Raw genomic sequence first — 14,161 nt, 5'->3', positions numbered from 1 at the left:
CATCCAATTTTTCTACAACTGCATTAATTTTTGGGGAGCTTCCTACAATTCTCAGCCACGGAGAGGTCGAGGTAAGCATTGCAATGATGCACTACATAAAATCATTAGAGAAAGGAAAAGCTACCGATTCAGCAAACTTCACTGCATGCTTTTTTCTCAAGAAATATATGTCAGGCAGAGCATCTCAGGCTTCATTCACATTTTATTTACTGTTTTCTAAAATACACATTAGTAACAGTTCACAAAAGAGTTACAGGCAGAGAAATACAGTCAGATTTTTAATGTGATAGCCCTCAGGCTCTCTATAAAAGTGGACAGAAAGAAAGACCAACTTCTGGCACTTTTCAAATACTACTGATTCCAAAGCATGGCTTTTAGTGAACTGGGGCCCAAATTCTGATCAATGGGAAAATCCTACAGTTAGGAATTAGAGCAAGAAAATAGTGAGGGGAATGCAAAGAGAAGGAGGAGAAACGGAATTATTAGATACAGCCCTCCCCTATAGCTCCTTTTTTTTTCCCTGAATTCATATGGAAGGCATTCCTTGTGTTATTCCTAAGTGAATCTGAGACCCTGATCTGGATATTTATGCTTCGTCCCGCCCTTCTTGAACAGAATATCTGTATGACTGCCTGTACTAATTCACATACAAGACTTTTACTGTGAGGGCCACACATTAGCACTGCTTGTACCCTGCGTGTTTGTGTCCATCAATGTGTGGATGCAGAATGGCACTTAAATATTTCAAAATGTATTGAAATTCTGAGCAGTGACACCAAATTCAAAGGGATGGGGTGAAAATAAAACTCCCCAAAGGAATCTTCTTCATAACTTCTCCATTTATCTGTGAAGTGTCAGAAGATCCTAGATTTACTTTCCTCAGTATGTTCCTTCCATGGCTGAAGGCAGTATTTATCACTCTCATCAACCTTACAAATGGACTCCACCAGCCTCTCCTACAGTGGGAATAAATCCGATTGATTGCAGGTATTTACTGCAAGTGAACTCAAGCAGCAGTTAATACACAACAACCCAGCTATAATATGGTAAGTACAGCAGTGCAAATGTTTGGTGATTTGAAGTACATGCAATTTGAAGCAAAGCTGCCTGCTCCTGAGAAGTTACTAGCATAACTCTTGGCATATTTAAGGTGCATAATAGGAGATTAAAACTGGAAAGGACCAGTGAATCATTCTAATTATAGCCTCTTGCAGTAAAATTTTTGTCTCTATTGTTATCTGGCTGTTTTTTTTTTCCCGAACACATCAAGATTTTCTATACTCTCCCTACTAAATCCTGGATTTCTTGTTAACGTGTGAATTCTTTCAGATCTAAATTTCTACAACTATTTGTTTCCTCACCATCAACTGCAGCAACAATCACTCCTCCCACTAACTCCTTCTGACTCTTAACAGTGAGGAGTATGTCTTAATATTTATGTATAGTCTTAATTTAAGTATGTCTTAATATTTATGTATAGTTTCAGTCCCTTGATTATAACTGGACATTGTTAGATATTTAAGATATTTAAGAGCTACCGAGCCTAAAAACACATACAGAAATCCACAAGTGTTTCTTTCTGGACTCCATTAAGATGTTTCAGAATAATTCTGTAATATAAGAAATACCACTGCTATGCACATGTCCAGGCCTGAAAATGACATTAGACCACAGCTAACAACTTGTTTATCATCTGCCCTAACTCTGGTATCTTTCTGCTCTAACACAACTGAATGCTCTATTCAGTAACCATTTAAAAAAACGAAAATACAAACCAAACCACCGAAAAAGTGAGACCATTTAAAAAAAATTGCAGGACTTGGCCTCATTTTGTACACAAAGGTGTTGACAGAAACAGGCATATGGCAGAACCAGGAGTTATGCACCAAGATGTAGAAGAAAACACCCTTCAAGCTTTAAGGGGAAAAAAGTCACTAGATCCTTTTCAGGAAAAAACACCACCTATTTGTTCTGAGAATGAATATTCCACTCAACAGTGAAATAATTTTTAGATGTTACTGCTAATAAATGCTAAGTGCATTTCATGACTAGTGATGGGGTTGTGCTGCACCTAAAATGGCTTTGTGCATATTTGCTTCTCCGTAATTCAGGAAAACTCTTGAGAAGAAACATTATCAGTGCTGTTCACTGGTAAACAAAAGCAAGTTACGCCTCTAGGGCTCAGAAAAGGAAGGTAAACAAAAACCAGCTATCCAGATAAAATGCAAACAAATGCTTTGGAGAGAGAACATTCCTATAAACAGTCATTATAACGTAACTCACAGACTGCAAAATTCGGGAGCAGCTATAGATTTAGCTTAGCGTATAGTTTGAAATAGCAACTGCACCGAACATATGTTTGCCTGTAATCACCATTGATTCACTCACTGCCTATTTCCCGTGCTCCATTAGCACACAGAATGGCTGTGGCATTCAAAATAGTACAGCATACATAAAGATGTTTATTGAGCTTAGCAATTTAGAGGTACCTTGAGTTTTTCTGTTCCTCCCGAAGCTTGGCTTCACTCATGTCTTTATACTGGTTGGAAATTTTGCATCTACATAAAGAAGAGAGATATTTTGCATCTCTCTATGTATTAATAAATGACAGATTTGTGGCCAGCTCTACCTTTTCCTGATTTAGTCACATGAGTACGAATAAGTGTGTATTCGAGTCATCCATCTTTTGCATAAGAGACTAATGGCTTAAAGCAGTCCAGGTGAAGATCTGAGTTCAGTTCTCTCCTTTTACAGACTTCTCTTATTCACCTTTCACCAGAAAATGCAGTAATGATTCAACTCCCCCAGGCAATATTTTTATTTTGCTGAAACAGAATGGAGTAGTACTGATCCAGAGCTCTAAAGGGCGTAGATCAGACTTCCCCCTCCCCCCCACCTCCAAATGAGATTTATGCCCACTGCTCTTACCTTTCATAACACTCAAGCTGACAGAAAACAAATTCCTACAGGTGAGTATTACTTTAGTCATGACATAGAAGAACTCCTGTTAAAGATCATTTAAAATCTACTCTCAAGGATGTGGGTTAAAAAGAAATACTGTCAACGGTCCCCAAAAGCTATGTTATCATAAATTCAGCAAAGGCGTATCTGTTTCAAGGCATAGATTTGATCAAGGAGGGTTCATTTTACAGATCATAATCACATTAACAGCACAGTCATCTCTGTGAATGTCCAGCTGAGAGGCAAACACATGCTTTATAATTCAGGACATGGATGAGGGGGAAAAAAAAGTTCTTCCTTATGCAACTAAAGCTAGATAAATATGGTGACTCAAGCCAGAATCTGGCCACAGAATCCTGTCTGCAGTCCTTAAAATTCACAGTATTTGCCAGGTTTAATGGTTCTGAGGGCTTCAAGCCCAGTAAGTACTTTCTGGCAACATGGTCCCACGTATATCATGCTGGTTTAGCACCAGGTCAGACAAAGGGCAGTGGTCTGTAATAGGCTGACAAGAGCTGCAGAATGTACATTTTTCCCATCAGCATGCTGATTTCTGTTGTTCATGCAGTTACAGCTTGGGACAGTAAAATATACTGATCTCACTGTTTTTTACAAGAAAAAGAGCTTCTTTATGCTTGTTCACAGGTCAGCTTAATGTAATGACAGACTAGTTACTTTCGGAAACAAGAACATGAGTAATACAGAGCTTTGCAGCTCTGTGCTAAGAACCTTTGGAAGTGCTAAAATTCTAAATGCAAAACTTGGTTATTGCATTTTCCCTTTTATCTCATTAAAGACACCAGAAAATGTTCCAGAGGGTCTCTAATGTACTCATAGCCATCTGGCTAGGGAAATACAGTTAAGATACTTTTAAACATAATTAGCTGAGAAAGAACCATTTTGAATGTGGCACAAATGATGTTTAGAGACAATATGCAGCTACTGAATTATAATCTTCATTGCAGCACAGACCAGGTGTGTAGGTGACCATTGTCGTCACCTCTGGATTCCCACTGCCTTACCTATGGCAACCTGACACTGAAGCCAAGCAAGTGAGGAAAATGCTATTTAGTGACCTGACCGTTTCACACGGATGTTAAAAAAAAAGGCTCCATGTACTAGAATAGGAAAAGTGAGCCTCTGTTTTTGTAATGAAAAATACTAGGTGTAACCTGATGAGAATGTTGTCTTTTCAAATGGAATCCATCCTATCCAGAAAGCATGTGATGCGCTCCAGGCACTGTTGAAGGGAGATGTGCCCAAAAGAAGGCCAGAAGAGGCTCAAATGCTTAGAAGACATTTGGGGGCCTCTGCCCCAAAATCTTCATCTCAGAAAGTTTCAGCAGCATCCTCCAGACAAATATTAACACTATAAGAGAAAGAAAAGGACTAGTTGTCTTGGATGCCTTTGGAATGTAAAAGTTTAATCTTCTTTGTTTGTAAGAACACCATTCTCTCTTCTGTGGCTTCCCTGGTTGTTCTCCATGCCAGTCACATTATTCCAACGTGGCTTCCCCGAAAGCAGAATAAAGCAGGGGCTTCCTCACAGGGTTCAGAAAAAAAAACACAAGGCAACTTCAGATGGTGAGAGAAGTCCTTTGTTGAACCCAGGGAGATGGGATCCCTTACTCATTTGCAGTTTGCACCATCCTTTACAGCTGTATTGAGTGCACGTGGGAGGCTTCTTATCTGTGGATTCAATCAAGCTTCTTGGATGCTCCACACAGGTGATACAACAAGACATGGAAAATTCGGTCCTCGGGCTGTCTGCTGCACTGCAGCTCCATGGCATCTTTCACCACATCTGTTCTCCAGATGCATTCCAAACCTTGATTACTGAACCCTCACATCCCCTTGCAACATAGGCTAGGGATCCTGGGAAAAGTAGAAAGGAGAGAAGTTTGGTGATTTTCCCCACAACTGTACAGCAGGTCAGAGGGGGCAGCAGAGACAGAACCAGTCCTTAATTCAGGCGCTAGACAATATTGCTTCCATCTAGAATATGGACATATTCTGAAAGGTCGTATTGGTAAGTACATTAAAGGAAAATCATCTCCTTGTTAGTGACTCTTAATCCAGATAAACATGATTCTGAATTAGGCTGTAAGTGTGTTTTAAAAGGAAACACTAAACCTGTGTTATCTCCATGCTTCCTGCACCGCAATAAACAGCCATTCCTACTTATACCGAATTAGGCGAATAATCTTATTATTCATGAAATCTGAAGTATGTGGATGAGAAGAATCTATGCAGAAACCATCACTCATGGCTATTTTCAGCACTTCTTCCACAAACACCTGGAAGCTATTGATTTGCTTATTATCTGGCACCACCCAGAGTCTCTTCAAGTTCTGCCTGGTGTACTCCTCTTCAGGAAGGCCTTCCACACTTGCCACCCAATCTAAGGTCAAGTGGTTGGGGTCCTGCAGGTAGCTGGATATTGAAGAAAGGTTTCCGTTGAAGCAATAGTAAAGTTTGGAACCCAGAAGCTTTAGGAACAGGCATGATGTAGAGAAGATATGAGCACTAAACACTTCCATGTTGGAGGAAGACAGGCTGTAAATCTGGGGTGCTTCTCGGACAGTGAAGTGAACGGTTTGGGTCTTCTGATCAAGGGTGATGTTGAGCATGGCGTTTTTCTCTGCTTTAGAAAGCTCCACTTCCTTTTCCTGCAAGGCCTCAATCAGCGGCTGAATTTGATAAAAATCCACCTCCCGTCGAAGTAAGCCCATTTCCTGGAAGTCTTCGGGGAGGTCCAAGTGAGAAGTTCGTAGGAAGTTCAAGATATAGCGGAAGATTTTGCCATCTCTGTCAATAAAGCAGTTGCCTTGGCTGTCCTTCTTGGTTGGTATCTTCCCACTAAACATGGCCCCCAGCATGGAGTCTGGAAAGCTAGTCAGAGTGGACAGAGAGGTGGTATAGAGTTTTCCTCCAACATTGAGCGTGATAGGTTCTGACATGATGGAAAAGTCACGATGCTGGGACTAACTCTAAAAAAAAAAAAAATTAAAAAAAAATCCAACACAACACATTTAGTTGCACTGACCTTTTTGAAAGGTTAAACTACAGAGATAAGGAGTCCTAAATATATGAAGGTAACCACATGGCAAGAATTCATCATAGAAATTAGAAATAGGGAATTACTTTTGGAGGTTGTATCTTGAGAACAAGCATAAGGATGTTTTTTCTCCTAACAGATTTGAACAGGACTTCGTTAGTTCAGTTTAGTGCCAGGAACATATGTCTTCCAAAACTTTATAATCATGCTAAAAGTGAAATCTCTCCCATCAATGCCTACAGTGGTGGCTGGCTTCAAAGCAAGAGTTGTGTCCTAGGTTCATATGATCCCATTTCCCTCAGGAATACAGAATTTAGAGGGGACAAAAAAGGACAGGACAAGATCTGGACACATCCCAACATCATCCATAGTGTCTGAGGATATGATTAAAGCAGAATTCCCTGACACGGCGAGCAGTTGCTGCCATAAGCGCACGACAGTAAAATAACCCACCAGGCTTCCTCCTTCCAATGTGTTTTACCCTAGAAAACATTTTCTGATTAATTTGGGCCATATCCCAGTTGATGTTGTTTCCACATGGCTCCTCTGCAATCAGCTGAGACAAACTGAGGATGCGATTTTAAGGTGCAGTTAAGCATCACTGCCTTAGGGAGGGACATGACCTCCCTCGGCCCTCCACCATACAGTCCTCCTCCCTTATGCCATCTCTGGCACTCGTCTGATCCCACAGTGAGCCAGTTCAGGGAGAAAACCCAACATTTTCTATTCAGCATATGTTTCAGCTATATCTTGGAACCAGACCAATGCCAGGGCTGGGGCAAGGAAAGAGAAAGGAGCTATGTAGCCCTCTCCATGGCAGATCAGCTCAGCTGTCTTGCACAGGTGGGCCATAATTCCTGCTATGTGAGGAACTGCAAATCTTTTTTCCCTTGTTTGCTGAATCCAAATCAATCAACAGTTCAGCAAGAAACTCACCAGTGTTTGCTTGCAGAGGCAGGAAGTAGCTCTTGCTATAGCAACTACAATTATTCAACAGAAAGCTGCCAAGCAGCTCCCTTAAAATTAAACTGAAGTGCAGGCATTTTCCTAACTAGTAATGGAATAATCATAGACACTACACATTATTATCAGCTCTGGAATCACAGCAAAATACAGATAGGAAGAAGGTCATCTTGTGCTGAAATATCAATTTTTATGGCTGCTAAAATCGAAATAGTAGTGTTAATGGCATCCTAAAACAAATACGTCTCTAGACAGCAGCATATTTTGCTAAGAAAAACTGATCCAACCTAGGGCAGCTAATTAAAGGTCAAATGAGAACCTGTATTGCACTTCTAGTTTAAGACTAACATTCCACTTTGTTCTTTAGCCCTTGGAACACAGCCTATATCCCAGTGCACAGTGATGGAAAGATGCAGATCTCTAAATCCAGAGTGCTTTGCCTGTGTATCCCTTAGTCCCACGTATCTGACAAATTGGCAAATAAAGATGCATGCATAGAACAACACAACACCCCGTGTATGCCCATGACCAAAGACCCTCCTTGTGACTAACCTCAGCCAAATATACTCCAGAAAAAACTACTTGTTCCAGTGCTAAGCCCCCCCTTAGCACTGTAGTCTCAGCATTCTTCCCACTCTTGAAGACTTCTAGCCAATTTAGAGTCAAGAGCTGTTTAAACCTGATCACGTGGAGGCTTTAACTGATCTAATTCTGTAGCACAAGTGGCTGCCATGTATTTTTTCCCCTAAGGGCTTGCAATATGTCTGTAAAAGCATTGCTACAAGCACAGTCAGGCATTTCCAAAAAATGAAATGGGTTTTACTTTTTATCATGTTTCATCAAACAGAAGCTTCCCTACACCTGCCTGCAAATCACACAGCCTGTAGAAGCAGGACTGACAGTGACTCCATAGACCACATTCATTGCTTCTAATCTTTGCTGTTCCTCAGGCTGCTTTAGATTAAACAACCTCATTTTTTCTGTTCTTTCTTCATAGGTGAAGCTTTCAGATTTTTGAGCCCAAACCTGTTTATCTACACCATGAGAGCTGGTTTCTCATGCTCTCGGCCAGCCTTAGCCAGATGCGGAGTGAGATGTTTTCTTTGATGTGTCTCTGACAAGGCTTCACTTGGCAAATCCCACGGTCAAGAGTCACAACCTAAAGACCACTGTATGGTCCAAAGATACAGATTTTCATTTCAAACTCATCATCCACCCTAGGTTTACTGTGATCCAAAGCTCACTGGCTAATAGCCTGAATGAGAAGCAGACAGCTCAGTCGAATCTGAACAGATAATATTGAAATCTCTTGTAACTGTTTTCTTTATCAGCAGTCCAAAAGGGAGGCTGCCAACAAAATGTGGCAGTAACATGAACTCTTCAAAGCTGAAGACCATATCTATGCTGCCAGCAATAGCATCAGAAATCTGCCCAAGATTTAAGCTCTGGTGTTGGAAAAGTTCTGGGTGTAGTAGCACAGAACTTGGCAGACATGGCATTACTCCCTCAGCATGGTGGCTCTGCTCCTCTCCCACTTCTGGGCACTGCTCAGACACGTGCCCTGGCCAGCCTATTCTGCTTATGGCTGTTTTACAGTCTGCAGACAGGCTGGATTTCAGTCTCCTAGGACACCAGCCTGCTTTTATTTTGAACCTCCCCACTGCCCCTGCACTAGATTAAATTTCAAACATTTATGACGCAAACATCTGGCCCATGGATAAGGCTGCAGGATAACTATTCCCCAGCTGTCATTCCTAATCATCTGCTTTTGCCTAATTCATCCCACTACTTAGAGGTTTATATCTTCACAGTACGAAGATGAATCTGATAGTCTGGGAACCTTAGAAAGACCTGAAACTTCAGCACAGATGAGCACCCCTGTGTCTACTGGATTTATCATCAACCTGGACTTAGTGCATTGAGCAACCAACATACTTGACAGTAGCTGGGAAAATAAAGTCAGTCCTTGCTGCTTTTCTTCATACAAACTTTTTTATGAAAAAATGTTTTTCATAAACTCTAAAAATTAAAATGAAATGAGTTGTCAGTTTTCTCTCTTTGCTCATCCAACCAGCATTTGCAGTACCTACCCTGGTTTATCAAGCCTAGGTACTTTGCTAATACAATATAAAGACTGTCCAAGAATGCAGCATGGAAATCACATCTGCTTGGTGGCATTTCCACAAAGAGGAGGTACCAAGAGCATCTGATCTTGGATGTGGGAGGCTACCCGGTCTAATGGAAGGTGTCCCTGCCTTCTGGGCACTGCAGGCAGGTTAGCACCAGATGATCTTTAAGGTCCCATCCAACCCAAACCACTATCTAACAGTATGATTCTATAACCTGCAGTCACTAAGTACAAGTACAAATTGGGTTACAGTTCTTGGAAGCAGAGATTTATAGTAAAGTCTTTTGTGTAGCCCCTCCTCAAGTAGCACTTAAAATTCATTCAAATTAGATCAGCTAAAGATCTAATTTGAGAGCTGAAGATGTGAATTTGGCCAAAGAACATAAGATTTATTTTGTGCTTAACTAGCAGTGGTTAACTTTATGAAAAAGTCAAATTGCTGAATAGAAGCTGTCTGTGAGCATCTGAGCATTTCAACAGACCAGGGCTTGTAAATTTTAACTTGGGTTTTACTCACAGGAGCATCCTCAACACCTGCATAGAGAACATTTCTGTAACAACCATCTACCCCATGAGTTTAGTTCAGCAAATAACTGGTTTGAACCTGGGAGAGTAATGGGGGTTGACACAGAGGGAAGGTATGAAAGTATGTCAAATGACAAAATCTACGTGATTTCACTTACTGATGCCTTCATGTATTTAGAACCATCATTATCACATCACTTCGTTTGCCTAACCATTTTGAATGTAGAACAGCTTTGGATAAGCTTATTTTTCTTCTCCTGTATTCATCACATTTAAGAGTGCTTTAATTAGCTAATAAATAAAATTCTGTATACATAATTTAACTGAGTGCCTGTTTCACCCAACTTGGCAAAACCCCACAAGTGTACAAGTAATCATCCAAAAAAAAAGCCTCAGTCATGATTTGCCAACATAAGTAAAATGTAAACAAATGGCACAAATATTACGTATTTAACCACTCTGAAAAATGTATACAGCTGTGGTCTATCCTTTTTAGCCAAAAAATGCAGTTTACTGTAAAATCTAAAGTTATAGATATGTTTATATGATTGCCAAAAGATATATGTATCTATATCTATATCTATCTATCTATCTATCTGAAGACAATTTATAACAGGATTTTTATTGGGAAAAGAAATTGACTGCAAATACAGATTTCACTTTACAAATGTTGGGGAAGAAGAATTAATCAGTCCTTTCAGATTTCAGAGGCAATGCCCAAGATGCAGTTAACAGGCATCCTACTGTCATTCAGAGGATTTAATTAATGAGATTAAATAAACACAGAGCAACAAAGCAAGAACAATCTGTAATTTGGTAGGAGGTGATCATGATGAGTTGTTAAGGTTTCCAAAGTCCATCCCACAGGCTTCTTATGGCCTCTGAAGCCCTTACACATGACATTAAAGGCATTAGAAGTTGTAGCATCCTCTGAAATACAAGTTAACATCTGCCGTGACACCAATAGGGTCTTTTGCTGCCAAATGTAGTGATACATGACTGTTTACACAGTCATTATTTCTAATGGTTTTAATTTCACAGAATCACAGAATCATAGAATGGCCTGGTTTGGAAGGGACCTTAAAGATCATCTCATTCCAATGCCCCTGCCACGGTCATGAACACTTTCCACTAGACCAGGTTGCTCAGAGCCCCATCCAACCTGGCTTTGAACACTTCCAGGGATAGGGCAGCATCAGGTTCTCTGTCCAGTGTACCAGTGCCTCAGAAGTTTATGTATATTATATATTGCACTGCTGGTTAATTTTATAGTGTAGGCTTCAATAGCTCACCTGTAAAATATCCCTCCACAACCAAAACTTTGAAAACCTGTATTTAAGACAGTGAAATATGTGCAGCTTCCGTATAAATAGTTGAGGAGTAAAAATGAACCACAAAAAACATACACAGCAAAAAGGAAAAAAAAAGATATTAATTATTTAGGCTGGCACAATGAAGAATGCCTAAGTGGCAATAAAATTAAAGCAAACCAGGGACCATTTCTGCTAAGCATCAGGAAGAGCAGCCAGACTAAAAACCTCTCTCTGGCTTTTTGAGTATTGCCCAAGAGAGCTGGTGAAAGCCACATCAAGTAGATAAATGTTACAAGAGACAGATTAGGTAATGCTTTATAGGAAGTAATTCTGCCTTAGAAGGAGCAAGATTGATTTCAGCTCAAAAGGAGGTATGAGAAAAGAAACAGTTGGGCACCTGTAATGGCTGCTGGAAACTCTAAATGGGATTCAGCAAAAGATGGTTGCTGCAGGATGGGGCTCCAGTCTGCTCCATTAGAGCATATTAATGGGGAACACATAATCAGGCAAGGATGGTTCCTCTTGCACAATGCTTGTTCTGCTCTAGGTCATGCCCTATTTTCCCTACACTCAGCATGTATCCCTTTGCTCCACTGTGTTTTACTGAAACATATGTTTTGGTTTGAGGTAAGAATTCCAGTTTCTACAAAACATTCAAGCCTTGAGCAAAAAAACCCAAATAGTAATGAAGTTGAGAACTCCACATCTGGGCACAGCCAGCCCCATGGCACTTGCTGTGACTCTACCTGCAGAGCAGTTTTGTGGCTTGTCCCTTCTCAAGGGGACGATTTTGTGGAGGAAATCCAGATCCTCAGCTATGAGCTCATGCCCAACTGTGTCATGGGGCTGCAGACCAGGCAGTTTGAAGTCTAGAAGAAACTCCATGAAAGACAAGATAAAAATAATAATCAAAGAACTAAAGGGGGGGAAGAAACAAACAAACAAAAATATTTAGAGTATAAAAAAAATAAACACTTCAATTGACCACTTACTAGCTTTCAGCAGACAGTTGGTGTCAATGAGAGCTGAATTCAGGGAGAATTTTGGACAAAATCCATTGCAAGCATAGACTCACCCTCCCTTCACGTATGCCTGATGTACATATACTTAGCTCATCCTCAGCTACAGAAGGTTAAACATTTGCAATAGTTTCTGTAGCCTATATGCTTATTTACAGTAATCTTACAGAGGAAACCCCACGTTTTCCCATCGCTGCAGGACGGACCCACCTGATTTTGGACACTTACTTAATATCAACCCCTCCAATAATGCAGCATTTAGAAGCTTACAATTCGGTCGGTGAAGCAGAGCACGGCGTGTCTGCCAGGAGCAACAGATCCCAAAATGCAGCGCCTGCGGGGAGGCACAGCAGCTTTTTGTTTCGGGACTGCTGTGATGTCTCTGGAAATTTCCAGCAGGTGTTTGGGGAAAGGCCGCTCACCCCGAAGCTGGCACGGGGGACACTGTGACCAGCTCTGGGAGGGGACTCAAATTCCCAGCAGGCGTGAGGCAGGAAACGGGTCACCCTTCCTTTCTCCCTGTAAGATAGGGTTGGTATCCATCTGCCGGCGGCTGCAATACCTGGCCATAGACACGCTGACAATCCACCTTCGGAGCGCAGCCAGTTATTTATATTTATTTACATTTAATTTTCTGGCCGTGCTTCTTTAGATACAGAAACTCTGCTCTGGCAATGAGACGCATGAAGAATGGGAAAGCGTGACCGGGAGTTCCACAACAACTCTGGTTTGCTGTGGGTGTGATGATGCCGTGCGTTCACCCCTTCCCGGACCTGCACCTCGATGCCCTTGAGCATCTCCTGAGCTGCCTGCTTAGGGATGCAGCCGAATGCAGAAGGCTGTCTGTAGGGTCTCTGCAGCTGCTGAATTTAAGCAAAAAGAGGAGAGGGTAGGGAGGCAGAGGTAGGAAAATAGAGCTGGTGACCAGTTAGTAAGAGCAAGGAGCGATATAAAACAAAGGTCAGGTTCCTCCTGAGAGAAGAGGAACAAAATCAGCAGTGAACAGCGGGGAGGAAGAGAATGAAATGAAAGTTAAGTGCTGCTGAAGGAGAACCGGCTGATAACAAGATGGAGGGGGAGAGGGAGTGCAGAGCCAGAAAGATGCGGCTGCAGCGAGGTTTGGAGAATAAAAGTCAAAGTGCTGCAGTGCTCGGCAGCCTCCCGGTGTGACCTTCGACACCGGTAGGCTCAGGGGCTGCTGGGTGGGCAGTGCAGACTGTCAGGAGGGAAGTGCCACCGGCAGCCAGGAGGGAGCCTGTCTGGGGTCTCATGGCAGCGGGGAGCATCACTTTTCCTTCCAAGATGATACCCTTTGTACAGTCCAATATACCAATTTAATGCCAGTTCTGGCAAAGGTTTTCAATGTTTTTCAATGTCCTGTCCAGGCATCCACATAAGTATCACTTGGCACCCCTGGCATATCATCCAGATACTTTTTATTTCCTTCATGGACCACTTTATTCCCTTCCTGGACCACTTCATCTGCACACGTGGTAGCCCACCACCTGCATACTGCTTGATTCACACACAGAGTGGTTCAGCAATCCAGTTTCCACCCCATCTCCTACTGACACCATCACTTCCAGAGCACCCCTGCAGTGAAAGGGCAGCTAATTCCCAGCACGGATGCACCTGCACGATAGCAAATCCCACTCAGAAATCACAGTAACAAGGTAGGTACCATCCAGAATTGGACCCTCTGCAGGGTACAGTTCATGGCCATTGACCAGCCAGACCCAGCTGGGCAGCATGTTCCGGGTGTGGGCATACAGGATGTGCTGTGAATCCTTAAATTTCAGAGATCTTTCATTGGAAGGGGGGGGGAATGCAAAGTTTGCAGAGTGGCGCTGAGCCCGACCCTGTTAAGGGCAACCTCAGGTACGGCTCACCTAACACAGCCAGGCGCTCACACTATTAAATTAGCTTACAGTACTAAAAAAATACCCCGTACCTCCCCCTGCTCAGAGGGGGCTCACCCATCCTTCCCGCATCCCACAGCGGACCAGCAGCGCGGCTCCCGGCCGCCGGTACCCGCTTGTTCCCCGTGCCTCAGTCTCTCCACCTGGGGGAGTTCCGCTGGGGGTGCCCCCGGCCCTCCCCACGCCCCCCAGCCCGGCCGGGGACCCACCTGCGCCCCCTCCAGCCGCCGAGCTCCGCCGCTCGCAGGGAGGCGCAGGGAGGCGGAGGAAGTGGG

At 42.5% G+C, this 14,161-nt stretch overlaps 2 protein-coding genes across 4 annotated transcripts in view; one reads left to right on the top strand and one right to left on the bottom strand.

Moving 5' to 3' along the window:
* Positions 1 to 1,691: 1,691 nt before the first annotated feature.
* Positions 1,692 to 14,149, bottom strand: KCTD21 (potassium channel tetramerization domain containing 21). Of its 3 annotated transcripts, none has more exons than XM_051778938.1 (2): positions 14,096 to 14,149; positions 1,692 to 5,951 (listed from the first exon to the last, which is right to left on the bottom strand). In XM_051778938.1, the coding sequence occupies exon 2, from the start codon at positions 5,919 to 5,921 to the stop codon at positions 5,139 to 5,141; it is 783 nt and encodes a 260-aa protein (XP_051634898.1). In that variant the 5' UTR covers positions 5,922 to 5,951; positions 14,096 to 14,149; the 3' UTR covers positions 1,692 to 5,138. The 3 variants fall into 3 exon arrangements, with proteins under 3 accessions (XP_051634898.1, XP_051634899.1, XP_051634900.1); XM_051778939.1 differs by lacking the exon at positions 14,096 to 14,149 and adding an exon at positions 12,196 to 12,730; XM_051778940.1 differs by lacking the exon at positions 14,096 to 14,149 and adding an exon at positions 12,238 to 12,730.
* The window catches only part of USP35 (ubiquitin specific peptidase 35), a 28,487-nt gene continuing 27,205 nt past the window's right edge, over positions 12,880 to 14,161 (top strand). The window contains exon 1 of the mRNA XM_051778935.1: positions 12,880 to 13,640. The gene's annotated coding sequence lies outside the window, so the exon portion shown is untranslated. The remainder of the gene's footprint in view (positions 13,641 to 14,161) is intronic.

The sequence above is a fragment of the Manacus candei genome, unplaced genomic scaffold, assembly GCF_025592945.1.
Source record: "Manacus candei isolate 608988 ecotype Guabito, Panama unplaced genomic scaffold, ASM2559294v1 h1tg000014l, whole genome shotgun sequence".
NCBI lineage: Eukaryota > Metazoa > Chordata > Aves > Passeriformes > Pipridae > Manacus > Manacus candei.
The sequence above is the reverse complement of the archived record's forward strand: the minus strand, read 5'-3'. Positions and strand labels throughout refer to the sequence as shown.